Source organism: Cheilinus undulatus, linkage group 17 (genome assembly GCF_018320785.1).
Source record: "Cheilinus undulatus linkage group 17, ASM1832078v1, whole genome shotgun sequence".
In the NCBI taxonomy this organism is placed as follows: domain Eukaryota; kingdom Metazoa; phylum Chordata; class Actinopteri; order Labriformes; family Labridae; genus Cheilinus; species Cheilinus undulatus.
The window spans coordinates 20,359,003-20,378,792 of NC_054881.1; the positions used below are offsets into that span (position 1 = coordinate 20,359,003).

The 19,790-nt window shown below is 40.2% G+C and overlaps 1 protein-coding gene across 1 annotated transcript in view; it reads right to left on the reverse strand.

The window, feature by feature from the left end:
- The window catches only part of arrdc1b (arrestin domain containing 1b), a 52,734-nt gene that overhangs the window by 11,268 nt on the left and 21,676 nt on the right, over positions 1-19,790 (reverse strand). Inside the window, exons 2-3 of the mRNA XM_041811101.1 lie at positions 12,527-12,637; positions 2,704-2,754 (exon numbers count right to left, since the gene is read on the reverse strand). Of these exons, the coding sequence (XP_041667035.1) occupies positions 2,704-2,754; positions 12,527-12,637 (162 nt within the window). The remainder of the gene's footprint in view (positions 1-2,703; positions 2,755-12,526; positions 12,638-19,790) is intronic.

Genomic DNA, 19,790 nt, shown 5'->3' on the forward strand with positions numbered 1-19,790 from the left:
GAGTCTCCTGCAGTCCTAACCTTGAAACTGACACTTTGTGATAAAACAAGACGGCATTAAAGAAAACCAAAAACAGCCACAGGACAAACTGCTACTATTCTGTTTTGCAAACCCACAGATGATACATTATATACTATCTTACCATGTGCACCTTGCAATTGATTTTACAGAGTCAATATGGCCATAGATGCTGTACAGGCAGTTTTACAATATATCCCTCATTTTGTAGTTAACAAAAAAGCCAGCAGATGGCGGCAGTCATAAAACTACATGAAACTGCAAGTCTCACTCATCAAAACAAGTTGGTGCTCAGACCAGGAACATGGATAGTATTTATCTACAGCCAGCAGGCTAAAAGCAAAGATGCTGGGTTATTTTTAGGTTTCTTCAAACACCAGCAAGTCAGTTGGACATGAGTCATGCAAGCTGTAAGAAGGTAAAACACTTAAGTAACACCAATATTCACTATTATTATTAGGTCATTAGCAGATAGCAATAACAGCTCAGCTCACCAGGCTAATCAGTGTCATCCCAATCAGCACTAACCTGACACGCCAGGTGGATTTGTTTCACACATCCATCTGGGAAAGCTTCAACAGGAAACGTTTGAGAAAAGGCAGAGGATTTGAAAAAACTCGGAGTGTGATTGGATGGACGTTCTGTCTATCACATCTCTATGGGCCAATCAGAGCAACAAAACACGTGACGTAGCTGCTATTGAGCTGTGCGTGTGCAGCTACTCAGGAATAATGCAAAACATGGCGCCTACAGACATGTAAGTACTTTGTTGTTTCTAAAAGGAAAACAACTCACTGCTGTTCTTTGTTCTTCTTTCAACTGAGAAATGTTGTCAAGTTCTGATAAAACTGGCGCTTTAGCAGCATCCACGCTAATCTCTTCCTCCATAACTGCACCAGCTCTTGCTGCTGCTTGTTTACGTCACGACTCTGTTGCGCCTGAAAGTACTGCCCCTCGTCGCTGATTGGTCCTGTCACTTTCTAACCGGGCCCAAACGGTTCAGATGGGAACTTAACAAGATGGATTCGCCAGTGAAAAACAAGGAAACAAGTGTATCCATCTGCTTTGCAAGGTTAAATAAGCACTGTATGGCGCAGTAAATGCAAGTTTCCCTCAACCTCTGATCAGGAGATCACAAGCAGCATTTTATACTTTATTTGTAAAGAAAACCGAACAGCGTCACTAATAACATGACTTTAGGCAGCTGCTTAAGGAGGGTGACTAACGCTGTGATCCCCACTCATTTGTGCATTATAGATAGTGCTATTTTATGCAGAAAGAAAAATGAATTGTTACAAATATAAGTGGGCTTATAGGAAAGTGAAACCAGAGTATACTAGTATTATTACTTGGCACCCCCTCACAGTGAAGCCAAAACTACCAGATGCTGGTTTGCTAACCAGTATTACTCTGCTTGACTGTGACCTGAACCCCAAAGAGAATCTCTGGGGTATTGTCAAGAGGAAAATAAGAGACACCAACTCAACGATACAGACGGGCTGAAGGCTGCTGTCAGAGCAACCTGGGCGTCTTAATACCTCAGCAGTGCCATAGACTGATTGCCTCCATGCCTCGTTGATGCATAGACTGCCAACATTTCTGTGTCATAAATCCTTTTTATTGGCATTTTTTATCATGCTAAAATTTTGAGATAGTGGATTTTTTATGTCGTGAGCTGTATATGTGTAAGTGGTGATCATCAAGATTAAAACAAAAAAAGTCTTGATTATTAATATATTCCTATCATAAACCAATGAATTATGCCCTTAACCCTGAATTTGTGAAAAAGATTTATTGGGGGGCTCTTTTATTTTGAACACAGTTGATAAAAACTGGGGAAAGAGAGGAGAAAGACATGAGAAAAGAGCCACAGGTCAAACTCAATCCACGTTGCCCGCTTAGAGGACAACGCCTCAGGACATGGTGCACTGAATCTGCCTACTAAGCCATCAGAGCCCTGAGTTAATTAAAGCAAATTTAATTTTTTCATCAAGTAATTCAAACTACAGCACATATTTTGAGAGAGATCCCACCAGCTTATTTGCTGCACCAGCAGGGGGCAGTAGGAGACATAAAATCCCACAATGAGCCCCTTATCACAACATGATAGTTAACATGCATTCTGCTGATGCTTTGAATGCTGAGGGCCTGACAGGAGGGGAGGGGGGATCACGGGGGCATGAAGACCAATTAAATAGTGACTGCACAACAGGAGAGGGGGCTAAAAATAACCCCAGCCCCTCCTGTGCTCCAGCCCACGCCTCAGAGAGCGGAAGATACCAGACAGACGCAGCACTGAGTGTCCCCACAGGTGCCACGCATGTTCAGCTCATATGTGTGCCACATGCATGACTGTACTACATCTTAAGGAAACATGTAATCCACATTAAGGAAGTGTAAAAACATTAGAATATCACAGTGAGGCATGTTGCTCCACAATCTTTCAAACATTAACTCTTTGAAGAGCTTTCACACGGTGCTGTTATCACAGATCTGCTTTGTGTTGGAGACTAAGAGCTTTGAGCTGAACACTTTGTAAAGAAAAGTCCTGGTTTATCAGAGGTTATCACACTGTCATGCTCTAGTTAAACACACCCATTAGGAAACTATTACGAGAACCAAAGGTGTGCCTCTGACGTGGAGGGATAAGGGCAGAACGGATGTAATGATTAATCCCAAACTCACCTGGAATGAGAAACTGGAAAGGAAAACTGTGCTCGCCTGCCGCCAGAGTTCCTGTGAAAGAGGAGAAACAATCAGTTAACAGACAGAAAAGTATAAAATGCTAATCACATTAACTGACGCACAAATTGCAAAGTTCTCAGGGTTTTAGTCTGTTTTAATGTCATTTTTTGGACTGAACACTACAAAAAGTTAGCATCAAACAGCACAATGCCTGAGGGGTTCACCTAATTCCCAGTGGGATGGAGTTTCTAAGTTTTTGTTGAACGACAGCTGAGTCAAGACATCTTCCAAAGAAAGCGATACTGACAACTGAAACCAACAAACCAGCATCAGAGCAGGTGACAAACTGATGATTGTGTAGCTGGCAAGGTTTCCCACCAAAGTTAATCAATGATTTACAAGCTCAGTGAGGTCAGCAGTTATTGACCCAAGACTGAGCTCATTCCTCTTACCTCTTACAACATCAACATGATGGCATCGTTGTACCAAAACTAGCACCTATTGCGCCCAGGTAACTACAAATGTTGGTATCATACAATATTCTACAAGTGGCACAATGCAATGATGCTCTGATTTTCTTGAAGGTCAAACTGTTAAGCATGTACCATTGGTTGTAAGATGACCCATGGCATTTCAAGCTTTAAATCACTTTAATCACTAATACAGTGATGAGAAATGATCTGAGGTTTATTGTTAATAACTGTTTTTCTTTTTTTTTAACTAATGGAACTATCCATAAAGTTTAGGAGTGCTAATGATGGCTGCTATAAGAGGTGGAGTGTAAATGTTCAACAGCAGCAGTAGAGAGAAAGTTTTTAAAATATTCTTTTTTAACACAAAAGCACTGCAAAGATATTGCATGTTGGTTTGACTTGAATGACAACGTGTGCTGCTTTAGCTCAGTTGGTCAGGCAGGCGCCCATACTAGGAGGCTACAGTCCTTGACGTCTGGTGACAGGATAGATTCCTTGTCCTGGTGCAGTTTGGTGCATGTCTTCCCCCACTCTTTTCCTGTCTCTCTTTAAGCTGTCCTTTATAATAAACAACTGATGAATAGTTTGGTTAATCTTTCCTGCTGATAATGCTTCCCTTTAAAAATATACAGTGCTTAAAAAATTTATTAGACCAACTGTCATATTTAATCATTTACACTTTAATGCAGACACTTTCATTTCCAGTGAGCTCTCAACGTTTGACCATTTTGAACAGGAATGAGGAATTTCAAACTGAATTCACCCAAATTTGAGCCGGCTCACTGGGCTTCTCTGAGAAGTCAGAAATGAATCAAACATAACATTCAACCACTAAAACTCATTTTTCTGTTCAGGAATGCAAGTAAATAACTGTAATTTGACATATTAATCAAGAAATAATAATGTGCTTTACTATTTTTTCAGTTCTTTTGTGAATCAGTACATTTGAAAATTCATGGATAACAATAATAATTATATTTTAGCATTAAAAGTATCATTTGGGTTAAAGATCTTCTACATATTGGTGTATTAACCATTGCAGAAACATAAAAAATTATTTTGGTAATTACCAATGCTGTTAATTTAGGGCAGCTGTGGCATAAACCTTACTTTGGTTAGGGTTAGGGTGGTCTAATAACTTTGTTAAGCACTGTATTTGTCAATTGTTTTTCTGTTCCTGCAGTCACAGTGAGTCACATATGCACCACTTGTGGTTCAGGAGCCAGAAGTTAACAATCACAGCGTTACAGTATGTTTAAACATCAAGACTGAGCTCAAACAAGCTACACTGAAGAAAAGGAAACCTTCTGAAGCGCAACAATATCCGTCTACTCATTCTGTTTTTCAGATGTTATCAGTCAACACAGAGCAAACTAAAGCAGGCCGTGCTGTATTTTCAGAAACAGAAGTGACAATCTGAACAGGAAGCTCTCCGAAGCATGAAGAGGTGACTTTGAGCAAAACTCAACTGGGTACATCTCAAAAAATTAGAATATCATGAAAAAGTTCATTATTTTTTGTCACTCATTTCAGAAAGTGAAACCCAAATATTATAGACTCATTACACATGGAGTGAAATATTTCAAGCCTTTATTTCTTGAAATGTTGATGATTATGGCTTACAGAAAATGAAAACTTAAAATTCAGTGTCTCAGATAATTAGAATATTTTGAAATAGTTCAACATTGGAAAGTCATGGTGTCACACCCTAATCAGTTAATAAACTCAAACACCTTCAAAGGTTTCCTGAGCCTTTAAATGGTCTCTCAGTCTGGGTCAGTAGGCTACACAATCATGGGGAAGACTGCAGACTTGACAGATGTCCAGAAGACAGTCACTGACACCCTCCACAAGGAGAGTAAGTCACAAAAGGTCATTGCTAAAGAAGCTGGTTGTTCACAGAGTGCTGTAAAAATACTCAAGTTTTTTCATGATATTCTAATTTTTTTTAGATGTACCAGTATAATAGGTTGGTTTTCTCTAAAAAAGAACCAATATATGTGAAATAGAGGATGTGTAATCTTAGTAGCTAACTGTGTGGTTATTGTGATCTCTGAAGAGTTCAGATATGACAGTAGCTGGATGAACTTCCCCCAAAGGCTGGGTTTTTCCAGATTTTTTTTCTCAATTCTAACAGTTCACACTTCTCACGCTGACCCAAGAGTGACTGTTTGCTGACATCCATCCATTATGTCTACAGCTTATCCTGCTCAGGATGGCAGAGGTCTGGAGTCGATCACAGCTGTCCTGGGTGATAGGCAGGGTGCACCCTGGACTGGTCACCAGTCAGTCACAGGGCTCCTACATTGAGACAAACAAGCAGCTACGCTCCCACTAATTGAGAGCCACTAATTAACATTAAAGCATGTCTATCCTGTAGGAGTACCACTGTTAATGCAATCTTGTAACTCATTCAAAGATGTTTTTTTCTATTACTTACTGTTAATAAATCATTGCTTCAGAAGTTCAGTCAGATTTCTGACAAGAGCATAAGGCCCAATAAGACCATTTTGATCCCTTTGAATGAGTCAGGTTATTAATTCCCTTGATAGCTGACAACCCCGTTAAATTCTTCTGACGTCAACATGTCTCACCTCATTAGGGACAGGAACAAGAGTTTTTTCCGTTGGTCTCGGTTTCCTGTGTTTGTGTGTGTTCATTTGCATCATGGTTACTGCCAGAGGAAGCAGTCAGGTTTTCACAAAGAGCTATGCAGGTGCAGCAGTCTGTTTAGATACTCAGATGAACTGTGATGACAGGCAATTCACTTTGGCACATGCACAAAACTTTTTAAACTTAATGAATGACAGGGATTTTTAGAGAAGACATTCTTTACAAGGTAGGGGTAGTTTTAGCTATCTAGGCTGTCTTCACACTACCAGAGTAGCCACCTGACTCTATCAAACTAAAACTATGACAGTGTTTATGATCGAACAAAACACTATTCTATTGTGGAGCTGTGGTTCTTCTCCATCACACTGAAAAGAGCCAGTTTAGACATGCTAAATGTTTGCTTTTCACCTAAACAGTCTTAAAAAACTTTTAATCTTTATTTTACTGTAAAATATTTAGAAATCTTCAACAGGGATGCCCCAATTAGGAGTTTTGCAGCTGATCACTTATCACCTATGGGTGATCAGCTGACAGCGATGATTATGTTTTAAAACAACAGCTTGTTTTCTGGTTGATCAGTCTAGTTAGCTTTGTTGTGTACCTTGACCTCCAACAGGGGGCAGTATAACCTGATGAAAGGAGCACAAAAGAAATCCTTATTTAGTTGGCAACACGCTTTTACTTCTTTAAACAGAGCAGCACAAAAACCTCTTAAGGGGCAATAAAAAGAGTATCCTAGAGTAAGGACAACTGAATTACACCATGTGATGATTCGTCCAGTCCAAACCATGGAGTGGGATACTGCTGCAGCAACACTATGTGATTTATGTACACATATGGCTCTTGTTGTCTGAATAGACAGCAAGATGACCTATATTAAATCCCATACTTAGTACATTGCAGGTCATTACATTGAGATAAAACCATCTTTGTTCAGTAAATGTGTCGTGTCAAGTAAACTATAGTGAGACTTTCTCCAGCTCGGACAGAATTTAAACCTGTCCGTTTAAAAACGAGAGTCTATAGTTCAAACACCGAAAATCCGCAGCAGTGGGAGGGAGATCCTCATTTCCTGAAGGCCATTAACTCAGAAAAGTGACAGGATGAGGAGCAGACGCTGACATCACCGGTCTTCACCCCTCCAACCGTCAAGCATCTGTAACATACCACATTATCAGTCAGCCGGAGTGAGCGTCGCTTGTTTTGTGTTGGAGTGAGTGTCTGTGGGTGAGCGGTGGTTTTCTGTCACCCTGTCTCGCTCTCCCTGCGCCGCTCGTCCCTTCGGGCAGAGCAGCCCATTTTGGGAAGAGAATGGGATATGGAAAAATGGCAGAGATAAAGGGGAGCACAAGGAGGGTGTGTAATGAATTATTTATGTCTCCGTTTGGAGTGAGCTGGGCCTGGTGTTTCACAGCCGGCTGTGTGAGTGAACTCAGAAATGTTTGCACTCACTCAGAAGCTGTTCCTGACTGCTGCAAATGTGGTTTTAGATTGGGGTGTAAATTTTATTTTCCACTTTGTCTTATTGACTATCACAAAGTTTTTGCCCATCACAAAGTCTTTCAGGTGCTCAACTGTGTGGCTGATATTTGACTTTTCTAAAGTTTGGTTCCTTTCACAGTTCATGAGACAACAGTTAGGACTGTAAGTACTTAGAAAGTGATGGTTTAAATCATATTTGATTCTATTTGCCACCGCTAATGATTTTATTCTGGCACAGGTTCATCTTGGTTTCCTCTCTCTGAAGAATCTGATTCCAGACCTGAGGAGGCCTTTAAGGGTGCATTTACACATTTGGTTCAGTTCAAACAAATCAGACCAAGATCCATCTTTTCAAGCACTCTAGGTCTGGTTGTTGGGTCTGTGCCAGAGCTAAGTAAGCAGCTTTCAGACCAGCAACTGTTTCAACCGAAACCAAACAGCTTATGTGTGGATCGGATTTTACTTTATTTGGACTCTGCTGTGGTTTCTGTCATGAAAACACAAACCTAACTTGATGTGACCGAACTGAAGGAGCACTGGAATACTGTACTTTTTGGATTAAACCAGCTACCGTAGGAAGTAAAATGTGTTAAAACCAAAGGCAGACCTATAAGAGCTTCAGAAACAATCACGAAAGTCTTTTTCTTGAGATAAAACCTGGCCCTGAGGCTGCTCCTCAGTCACTGTTCAAATTTTTCAGAGCCCAGAATAATCAAACTTTTTTAACCTATGTTTTTGCTATTTACTCAGTCAGTCAACATCGGGCTTGTATGTAAGCATAAAATTTTATAGATTTTATAGATTCACACTAACTATCCTTGGCAATGACATGAACTTTGACAAGAATCTGAGGTAATCTCTCATCTCTAACTTGAGGTATATCTCTTTATTGCCTGGTACAGAAACTCTGACACAGTTGATATACTGCAAGACAATTGCCCAAAGATAAATCACCATATCTGATTAGCTCAGTGGTTCCTAAAGTGGGGCCCGGAGCTATGATGGGGGCATGAAAAGGCCACTCATTGATTCATTAAAATACAGGATGATTCCATCCCATCAAACCTGATTCAGTTCGGTTTGAGTCACTTCAGTGCAAACCAGTTATAGAATCCAGATAACTTTTTGCTTTAACAAAACTGAAAAAGGGAAAAACTACATAAGCATAAATACTAGCCTAAGTATCTTTGGGCTTATCTATAAAAGACGCATTTGTCAAGAGATATTTATTTCCACATGTGCTTCAATGGTAAGCTCTGTTCAGCAGCGGTTTCACTTCACAGGAAGCTTATAAAAGCATTACAGTGCAATGTCCTCAGACCTTTGGTGTTAAGATTGGTTAACCAGGACATATTGGTTTATCTTAACACCACTACAATGCATGTAGTTTTGAAATTCTAGCAAAGGATGACACATTTTGAGAGTACTTCCAGGAAAATGTAGGGCTAAAAATGAATCTATATCACAATCAGGAGAAAACATGAAGAGTGAAGAGTTATATCTCAGTTTTCTCCTGAAAAAGGTAGGTAATGAAGAGCAACTGTCCTTGGTTTTGCCATAACCTACCTGTGTGAGGTAAGGTTTATGTGGATACTGATCGATGCTTGTGTGCTGATTTGTACACTGATGGATGGAGAAGGGGGTTGGAAAGATTTCATCTGCTAAAGCAAGAAAAATTATAGGGCTCACCGGATTAAAATTAAGAATATAAAATACCCATGGAAAGTTTTAGGGCTAGATGCATGAATGAATTTTCACTGCAAAATGGTGTCTAATTCTGCTTCATCAATACGATATCACCAGAGTTAGGACAACAATAAAGTGCTGGATTGATATTTTGCTCCACCTTGATTACAAAAGACCTGTATGTCTTTATCAGTTAGGCCAAAGCTGAGTCAGCTGTTTTCAGACTGGTTAGATGTTTTTTTGTGATGGATGTTCATGTCAGTGCCTGCTCTGTGGCTCAGCTTGAGTACCATGTACCTTTGAAGCTTAATTTCCATGTCCCTGTGTGCTATTTTATCCAACAATAGTCCTACTCTCTCTCAAGTCATCTGGGGTAAATGATGTAAAATGATACAATAAGTGACTTTGTTCTAGCAATAACAATATCCTCATTATGAGGATGTGAGATGAAACAGAAAGAAAGGAAGCCCTCAGTCTCTCCTGTCATTAGCCTGACGGTTCAATCAGATAGGTGAGCCTCTAACAGTATTTTAGTCATTAAAGGACTATTAAAGTGATGTCTGTACTTCGAAAAATGTCATTTAGGATGCAATAAACCAAGGTAGTCCATACTGTGGCCCAGCATGCTTGAGGCCCACAGCTTAGTTTGTTTGACCAGTGTGAGTGTTCTGCATCATAGCAAGGTTCACTTCTTTGGCCCTGGCCCAGGTCAACTGTTTATGCATGCCAACAATTAGGGTGTGACATGATGAGTGATGGATATGACCACATTACTTGACTATTAAAACAATTAAACTAGACAAAGCCTGTGTGACGTCAGTCATTTGATTACAATAGGTGGACTAAGACAGTTTTTAAAGCCAATCCGTGGCAGCTTCCATATTGAAATCGCTGCCTCAACTGAACTTTGAGTCAACCTAATGGCCCGCCCACTAAGCTTGACTTCCTGTAAGTTAAGCTTTCAATAAAGCTAGGCCTCTGGTTGCAGGAAAGGTAGCGTCTGCCTGTCAAGCTATCTGTCAATGAAATGAGATGTGCCAATCAGTGCACAGTGAGGTTTGTCCTTAATAAAATTGAAACGATTGTGGTGCAAAAAATTTCACCCCTTGTACAGTGTGTACTCATGAAGACATAAGATAATAAGTCGCGTCTGATTTTTTTGAACCAGGCTGTAAACCTGTGTGTTTCTAGTGTAAAAACAGCTTTTTAACAAGTGCTGTGTATGTGCTGTGTATGGGAGTCTCGGTGTTCCTGCAGCCAGCCTCAAGTGGACACTCGCCGTATCCCAATTTTATTCACTTCTGCATTGGTTTCATTTTTCAGGACCTGAGGTTGCCATTTGGGCAAAACCTATTAATTGTATTATAAACACAAAATGTAAGGAAATTTGTTTTTTGGTAGATTATTTCTTTGTTGTAACAATGCTTGGAAATAAATGTAATACTGGTGGAAAGCCTATTTATTTCCCCTTTAAATGGTGCCTCATTGTAAGGATCATGTATTTGTGGGATGAACAGTGGAGCTGAGTATGTGGGTTGCACCCATAAAAAAAATGCCGAATCATCTTATTCTGCTGTTAATACTGACTTTATTGATACTGACCCATATTAACATGAAACTAATGCTGTTGTAGGTTAAAACAGCATAAAATTGAGACCCAAATACAAGCAGTTCCACATTTTCCCTCCACAGGATGTGGTTTAATAGACTTGCAGGCTCTATACTATACAAAATAAAGGTCTAATGTATACCACACAGTGAAGAACATGCTGTACAGTCCTGAGTTAAACATTGGACTGCTTCTTGGAGTTATAACCATCATGGATTAAATGCTCCAGTGACTGCCATTAAGTTCAACTCTGTAATTTGCATTTACAACAGATTTCATGCATGAACAGCACATTTCACCTTCTGGATGTGGGCGTTATCGGCAGCACATACAAAAGATGGAAGATCGTGGTCACAACAAAAGGCTGTGTAAGCTCTCTCTCTGCTGGTGAGCGAGGCCTCAGTGCAGCAGAGCAGGATGGTACCAAAACACTGGGTAGAAAATCATTAAACTTGTCCTCAGTGGAGCTTGTCCAGCCTTCTTACTGGGTGCTGCCTGACACTGATGACCAAGTCACCTCAGGAAGGGAGCGTGCAGAGAAGCTGGAACATCCCCTCTCTGCAGGGAGCCGCTACTCTGATTGATTGAGGCTTTAACTTCAAACCACAGGGCCAGAAAACTGCTGTTGCCTCTGGGGGATTAAGCCTGTTGCAGGAGATTTCCCATAAACCAAATTTAGTGAAAGGCTTCTGCAACATCATACTTGTTGTTACAGCAGGATTTGAAGACTGAGACGCTTCAGTACTCTTATGAAAAAGGAAAAAACAGCCCCATACACCTGATCTACTTTGTCAATGTGCTTTTAAGACTATAAAGTTTTCCAAGAGTTTGCTTTTATGTTCAGGTCGAAAATGGTTTCCATTCAGTTTAGTGCGCATAATTATCTTTTGGTGCTTTTCAACTGCAAAAACTTTCCCAGGAACTAAGAACCTTTTGAGGAACTCCATCCTTTTCCACCACAGGAACTGGGGTCTAAAATGAAATCTGGAGGAGAAAATCTATCCCTTGAAGAGTCCCTGCTCAAGGGACCAAAGGCTGAAACCTGGCTGTATCAGGAAACCACATTTACCTAATCACAACAGTGGACAACAAGAAACTATTATATTTCCTTGAGGAGAAGTCCCTGGAACTAAAACTTCTGGGTACTCTTGCTCCAAAAGCAACTTTTGACAAGACAGTCTGAATGTAGACCGTTCATTTCTGATGGCAAAGCAGAAAGGTATCTACATTATGTGCGTGGCTAAGTTAGCTTTAGCAATGTTTGCTAAAGCTCAAGTTGCTAAAGCTACTTAAGCTATAGATGAAATAGCTACGTAGCTAGCCTAACTAACATAGCTAAAGCTAAGCTCACAAGGCAGCTATGTAAGTTATGTAGGTATGTTATATATGTAGCTCCTTTGGGTCTAGCTACATTTGCCACTGGAGGATTAAGCAACACACCATGAAGTTACAATTCAAGAATTTGTCAATGAACAAGTGACATTTTAAGCCAACATCTTCTTCCTCAGACTTGAATATGTATCTGAGTTGCCATCTTGAACAAAAATAGATGGGATCCAATCAGTGAATATATATATTAAGATGGCAACTCACAGATACATATGCAAGCCTGAGGATGAGCACTATGGCTCATAATGTCACTTACTGCTTAACAGAGTCTTAATTAGGGACTTCCTGGTGTGGGTACCTTTTTCTTCTCTATGCTTGTTTGGTTTGGATCCACTTAGGGATGTGCATGTCTTACTCTGACAAATAGTCCAACATATTTTTTGATTTTGGAGAGGAACTTGATGTGGCCCGTTAGATTTCAAGGGGCTCCATCTGACCCTTGACCTCGACTGTGGATAAACCCCTGCCAGGGTTTCCTTTTCATGTCTCCAACCCCACCCACCCACAGTTTAAGAAGCAGCAGTTCAGAGTAAAAATCTGCAAAAAAAGCTGACATCATTGACATCATTACCTTTGTCAGCAACTGACAATGTGCTGTTGAAGTACTGCTCCTCCAGAGTCCATGAGCTGTCGTTCACTTTATTAGAGATCCCACATGAGCCTTGACAGTTCACCTTGATGGCTGCAATAAGAGGAGAGAGACAAAATCAGTCAATTTTCTGCCTGAAAACAAAGGATCCTTTTTCACAGTAGCTGGCATTTCTACAGGAGAACTGAGAAACATCCAACATGGCCAGTGTTGGACTGCATGCTCTGTTTAATTTTTTGTGTGTCTTTTTTTGATCTCTTGTCTTGTACACAGCCTTTGGAATCAGAACTCTCCTTTATTCTCATGGTATACAATCGCCTTCACGCAGCGGTTACAACAATCACTGGCAGTATCGATCCTGAGGTCTCTTCCATTGAAATCAACACTCACAGTTTTTCCCTGGTAGTACAAATCTATTAAATGCATGTACAGTCAGTGTGGACCCCACTGCATGAAAAATACAGTCAATAAGCTTTAAATGCACTAATGCATAAGAATAAGACACATGAAGAGACGTCTAAGTTAATGACTTTAGTGCTTAACATGTATGTTCTACAGTAACATCAGGATGTGAGCTGGGTTTGTGTCATCAGATGGACAAGAGGAGGAGACACTTTATCAAAGAGCTGCTGGGAAAATAAAGAGGTCACTGGGAGTAAGGCTACAGTAATACTGGTTTCACTGGTTTGAAGTTGCTCTACCGTGCCTCTAGAAACAAAGTATGAGAATATCTGTCAGCTGAGTTAGTGGATGTGAAAGCAAAAAAAGAAAAATTCAAGGTTTTACTAGTCATCTCTTGGCCACAAGTGAGTGTGGAGTATGGGTTTCTTGCCAACAGATTAAAGTGAGGCATTTTTGCCACAAGTACATCAGGCAAGCACACAACAGCCAGTGAAGTTATGCAACATCTTTCTAGGCCTGTTCTTCTGGGTGAATCAAACCATGTAATCATCTTTTAATGCTTTAATCAAAAATTATAAAGATACAGTCAAGGCATCCAGAGTTCACACCACTGCTGGGTCTGTGACAGACATCAGCAGTCCACCAACACAGACACAGACAGAAGTGAGCAGCACAGACTGCACTGCAGCTCTGCAGACAAACACAGCCTCATCTCCTCTCCACCCTCTTGTCTCTGTGCTGATCTGTCTGTGAGGAAATGAAAACCCTGCATACACACACAAACACACACAGCTAAACAGTGGCAGAAGCCAGAGGATTAAACAGACCCTGTCTCAGTATTATCTCAGCGTCCTGATAAGCAAACAACAGCCCGAGCGATAAGCTAAGTATCGTTCTAAATGATAATTTAGCTGACCCAGTGTCAGACCTGAGCAATTTCACTTTAATGTAAACTTTTGAAAAAGTAAAAAAACTTTTATCTTCTTTGTTTTAACTTTGAAAAAGTAATTAATATATTCACTGAATTTACAGCACTATCTTATTCTAATTCCAGCAGCTGCATGTCTACAAATGCTCTCATTTGTGTAAATATATTTGCTAAAGTATTTCTATCAAGTGAATACATTTTCTATTAGGTCAAATCAGAAACTGTTTATGGATACAAAAAGATGAATTAGTTGTAAATGTCTGATCGCATGTGCTAACATTTCTAACACTTTTCCAATGAAATATAAAGTTATCAAAACACATTCAATGTGAACTGTTGACTGATACAAGAGAGGGTGTAGAGTCATGCTAACGGATCTATGAGAGTTTTCCTAAAATCTTAACATTTTTATACATCATATGTGTGTCATATTTGCATTTAGGGATGCTCATTTCAAGTCAAATTTAGATTTGAAAGTCATGGCAACATTTTGAACAAATTTAAACAAACTTGAGCTATCATTAATAATTTGTTTCTCCCAGATGGGGCAGAATCTTCATGTTGGTCTGTTAGTTTCATACAAACACATTTATTAATGGGCTGATAGATTAAGCATTTAGCAATCATGGTAGCTTTAGCCGAGGAAGCCATCTGTTTACTGAACAATGTTAAATCTTTTTATTCAGTGTTCTCTTAAGCTCACTTTAGTGCTCACTTTCTTTCTTTTCCATTCATCCATCCATCCTATACACCCCTTGTCCCGTTCAGGGTCCCAACTGTCAGGAGTGTAAGACAAATTTAAAAACGGCTAGTTCCTTCGACTGATGAAAAAGAGCCTTTAAAATCATCATGATACATTTTAAGCTAACTGATTAACACAGTAAATGTGAAGTTTATGGCGGCACATGGAATAAAATTTGGGGTTCCCTTAGTAATATAATTATCTTTAAGGCATCATGAATATTTGGACCGAATTACATGTCAGTTCATCTAAGATTTATAGTGGATTCCTTCCTCCGTGTGAGGGGCGTATTGTAGGGTCTGCTACCTGTGTTTTCTAATTGTTAGACTATTAAAGCTTCTTACTTTGGCTGCCTACTTCCTGTGGTCTTCGTCAGAAGAATTGAGGGAAGTAGCTTTGGCATGTCTTATCTTGGACAAGTTTATTCATCCTGACCAAACCTGCAAAGGCTGCTGGAAGTCAGCAGTTGAATCACGCCAAGGTAATAAAAAACTTTGTTTATCTGTCAATGAGAAAGGGAAATGGTGTCATGGGGAAGGTTTGAACCTTTTTGGAAGTTGGATAGATGTTTTTAAGTGAGGGTAAAATGGAGCAAAAGCTTGATAGATGGATTAGTCAGCATGCACAGTAAGGTGGATATTGTGCTGGTGAAGAGGAAATTGAGACAAAAGGCCAAGCTTTGATTTATCAGTTGTGCTCCAACTGTTACTGTTGTCTTACGCTTTGGATAGTAATTGTAAGAATGAGATCATAAATACAAGGCTGGGACAAAGTGGTACACCAGAAAGGCTTCAAATTGATTAGTTAGAGCCCTTATAGCATTGCATTTTATAATGTTAATGTAAAATTCTAGTTATCCAATACAACAGCAAAGCTTTCTCACTCAGTGATTTGCAGCATTTTCTACAGTAGTCCAATAGAATTTCAGTTGAATTCAAAATAGATCAAATTTAAAGGTTGCAACAAAAATGCAGCGTCCTTCTGTTTTCAGACAAACTAAACCTGCAAGACAGATTCTGATTCACAAAGGTAAAAAGGACACAAACAAAATGTCTCCAGTTTGATAAGACCATGCAAGGCAAACAGTAGACAACACAGGTTCATTTATAAAAACACTATACCACAGACTGAGTTGGAAAACCACAGGCTCAACACCACACAGGATCCTGTGCTGGCATTACAGAGCACACAAACATAAACGTGCACACATTCATAGTGGCAGATGGCTGCGCTCTCCTCACCGGCAGGGCTGCTGGCACAGTTCGAGTAAGAGGGAGGGACCTCTGCAGCCGCTAAAAACAAAGACCACAACCACGACACTGAGCCATGTCCTTCAGTCATGCAGACTAACGTCCATTTATTTGGTCATTAATCAAACCCCACAATCTGCTCCTCCAGCCATCTGCCTCATTCATGGATTAGAATAATACCTTTATCCTCCACATTAACACACCCAGTGTGCTTTCTGGGGTCACTACATTTCACAGGAGCAACAACAGAAGTGATAAGTACACAAAAATGACACAAACGTGAGCCATTACTGCAAATGATATTGTTTACGGCTGTGGAAAAATAAAGAGCTCAGCCAAGGAAAGGTCAGCTGGTGTGTAATCTGTTAATATATCCAACAGCAGCAGCAGGAGTAGAGATGGAAGCAGAGTGGCAGAGTGGATTGTCATGACAGAGGAGACTGGGAGCTCTGGCAGATAGACCGTACCACTGCAGCTGAATAATGAGCTCCATGGACACATAGAGCCAGATGGACCAGGACAGGCGATAATATGTTTAATGGGACACAGTTAGTCATATACTGTACCGTGTTATATAAACCGTGAAACCATGAGCACAAATCACATCATGACCTTGAGTTTTGCATGCATTGTCCAATTGGGATTTCAATTCTTGCAGAGGCCTTCTTTATTCTTAATCATGTATGAAAACATTTTTTATTTGAAATCCATGTTTTATGCAAAATCTCAAGTGGACTTTAGTCCAGAAAATGTCTAGAAAATTTCAGGTACACAGCTTCTAAAACCTCCTGGGGCTGTTTACGTAAGAGGAGTGGTGCAAAAATGGCAGATGAAGCAACATGTGGCTACAACCACAACATCTGGCTAAATATCAAGGCTTTACATTGTTTAACATACAGCATATCCAAAAACAGTTAATCCAAAATAAAGACCCCCAAGAGCAAGCGGCACTGTCAAAATCCATTTGATTGCACTGATTTTTATCGTAGAATCACTGAAGCCTGTGAGCGACCAGGATGATGCAGCATAATGCAGCATTATCACCCAATTCCTATTTTCCTTAAGGAACAAGGAAAGAGGGAGATGAAAAGATACCAGGAGTGTCAGACCAGTTGATTTTCATTCACTTTTCTCAATCATCATTGACTCAGATTCTTAGCTTGCCTTAAAAATGAGAGATTTAGTGTATTATCATCCCTGCCCATGTTTAAATGTTATGCTCTGACTTGTGTCAACACCGAGGTAAAACTATGCAATACAGCATCATCAGTACAAAGCACCACACTTCTGTCGCACAGCATTCAAAATAAAAGTACTAGATCAGTGATTCTCAACTGGTCTAGCCTAAGGGTGCAAGATAGGACAATCTTAGACTGTTAAGACCCAGAATGCATTGACTTTCTAATTCTTTTGTATACATCAGCTTACTCAACAGATTTCTGATTTGTGATGCAAAGATTAAGAAATTCCTCACAAAAAAGTTTAAAGACTGAAATCTTGCAGTAAAACCTCTGCTCTCGAGATTCAGTCTGGTTCTGTGCAGCTGCCAGTCTCTGTCTTGTCTGCCACACAGCAGCTACAGATCACACCTCGTTACAGCCAACACAGGAATCTACGCCAGGGGCCAGCCTGTGCAGAATAAACCCCAGCCTGAGGCAGACAGACACTCAGTAGTAAGAGGGAAGCCGGCATCAGAGCATGCTCTGACTCAGCAGCTGCCTGGATTTGTTGCCAACACACTGGAGTCCGTCCAGGCCCTCTCCATGGTTCAATGAGACAGTCTGTAGGCAGAAATGATCCTGGTGTTACTACTCATTAGATTTTACGAATTAGACCGTGTGGGCAGACAGATCCAGGAGAGAAAGTGCAATCGATGGGGTTTCCTAATCAGGCTGGTTCAATACAACGTTTGACTGCATCAAAAGGTCCATGATGTGGGTGAGAACAGGGTGCTGCTGGGTCAGGGAGGATGTGGGTGGCTGTCAAAGGTGCGGTATTGTGTTAAGTCAGCGGTTAACTGACGCACCTTGCCGGTTTTTATCCGTTTTATTCATTTGCACATCTGTTGCATGTTATTGTGCAGCTGAGTGGCAGAACATCTCGTATTGGACAGATAAAATCAACAGGAGATGAAACAGACTCAGCCAAGGAAACGCCACACCCCACAGAGCTGTTTCCTTTACTTTAACTGCCTCCCTTCTTTTAAGATTATCATGCTTAGACTTAGACTGTTTTTGTTGAAACTGTGATACCTAGGCTTGAAGCAGGCATCCCCATAACATGCAAACCCTTGAGCCAGTGGACACAATTTTGTCTGCCCTTTTGATGCATATCTGTTCTGTATTTCCTTTTTCTTTCTATCTGTTCTGTCATTAAAAGGCAAAAAGCTCCAAAAATGGGCTGCCAGTTCTTGCTGTCTGTCAGGCTGCCTCAGACATGAACACAAACATACTCCTCCATGTCTCTCACCTCTGCTTGACTGACAGATCACACTCACAGCAGAGAAATATTGTCAGATTTTAATATCCAAAACCAAAACAGAATCTTCATCAGAGCTTTTAGCTTTTTCTCAACTTCCCAAATGAATTGCACAACTAACAAAATCTACTTCCCATCTCGACTTCATTTAAAGGCCGGGGGATGATGGCAACCATAATGAATACAGAGAATAAAACAAGAATGAACATAAATGGTCAAAGGAAACAGAAGTTTCAAAGGGTTTTTGTGAGATACTATCTGTGTATTATTATTGATTAAGTTAAACATATGATTCTATTTGTGTTTGACCAGTGACAGCTAATCTGCTAGAGTGTACTCTGTGTTGTTCTTGAGTACCTGTAAGAAAATCTTTGGGGTATTGTCCTGTGAAATCATTAAATCTACCCCAACCTTTCTCCTCCACCTCTCCCTGTGGAGGAATTTGGTCCTTCAGGGCACCCTTCCCTCAGATGTAGTGTCAGTTACGTAATCGCTTTCTTTGTTGACTTTCCAAACAAGGAGTTTAATACTTGCGTTCCTTGAAAGACAATTATGTGGCACACTGACACAGACATCTCTATAAAAACATCTAGTGAGAAAAGTGCCTGAAAACAGCCGTTTAACCCTGAAACAAAGAAAGAGCTGTCTGTGAGATAGAAACATTTAGTCAGAGGTTGCTGCCAGTTGCATCAGTTCATGGGAAAAGTGAGTCAGCAGGGAGGAGGGTTCAGGAGCCTGCAGGGAGCCTGGCCTGATAATGACAGCTCCTTATTTACACTGATTACACTGAGTCCAGTTTCAGCTGACCGCTGGAAGCACAAAGGAGCCTCAGTGAGCCGCTCTAAAGTCTGAACTTTACGAGAACAAAGCAGAGTGAGGAAACCCTCGACTTCTCTAATAGAAGAACAGCAACTTAGATTTCATCCTCATGGGCATCAACAGTGTGAATGAGATTAAGAAAAGGCTGCTTGAATTACTTGAATTGATCAACATTCAGCACGGGCACTAAGAGACTCCTCAGACGTCATTTAAACATTCCCGCATAATGAGGCAGGGGAACTCCCAAAGCAGAGTCTGTCTGTGTGAAAAAGCTGGTCTTATTCTGATGAAGTTTCAGTAGAAAATACACCTACAGAGTTCACACTGGAGTATTATCAAGTTGGATTGAAAGTCATGGAAGACAGTTGAATTTTAAGTGTGCATGGCGCTTGAACATCATGTGATGAATCAAATTTAGACTGGTGGATGCTTTAAAACAAACTACTTCTTATTGACAGTAAAACGTCTTGTACTAGCAGCAATGTTATTGTTTTTTATTTAGCATCTTATATACAATTCTTTAAATATATATGTATAATCATACAATAGTTATATTTTAGAATCATTATTAATGTTATCAATAATCTTTGCTGCCTGGTGACACAGTTTTGCCTTATAAAATGTCTT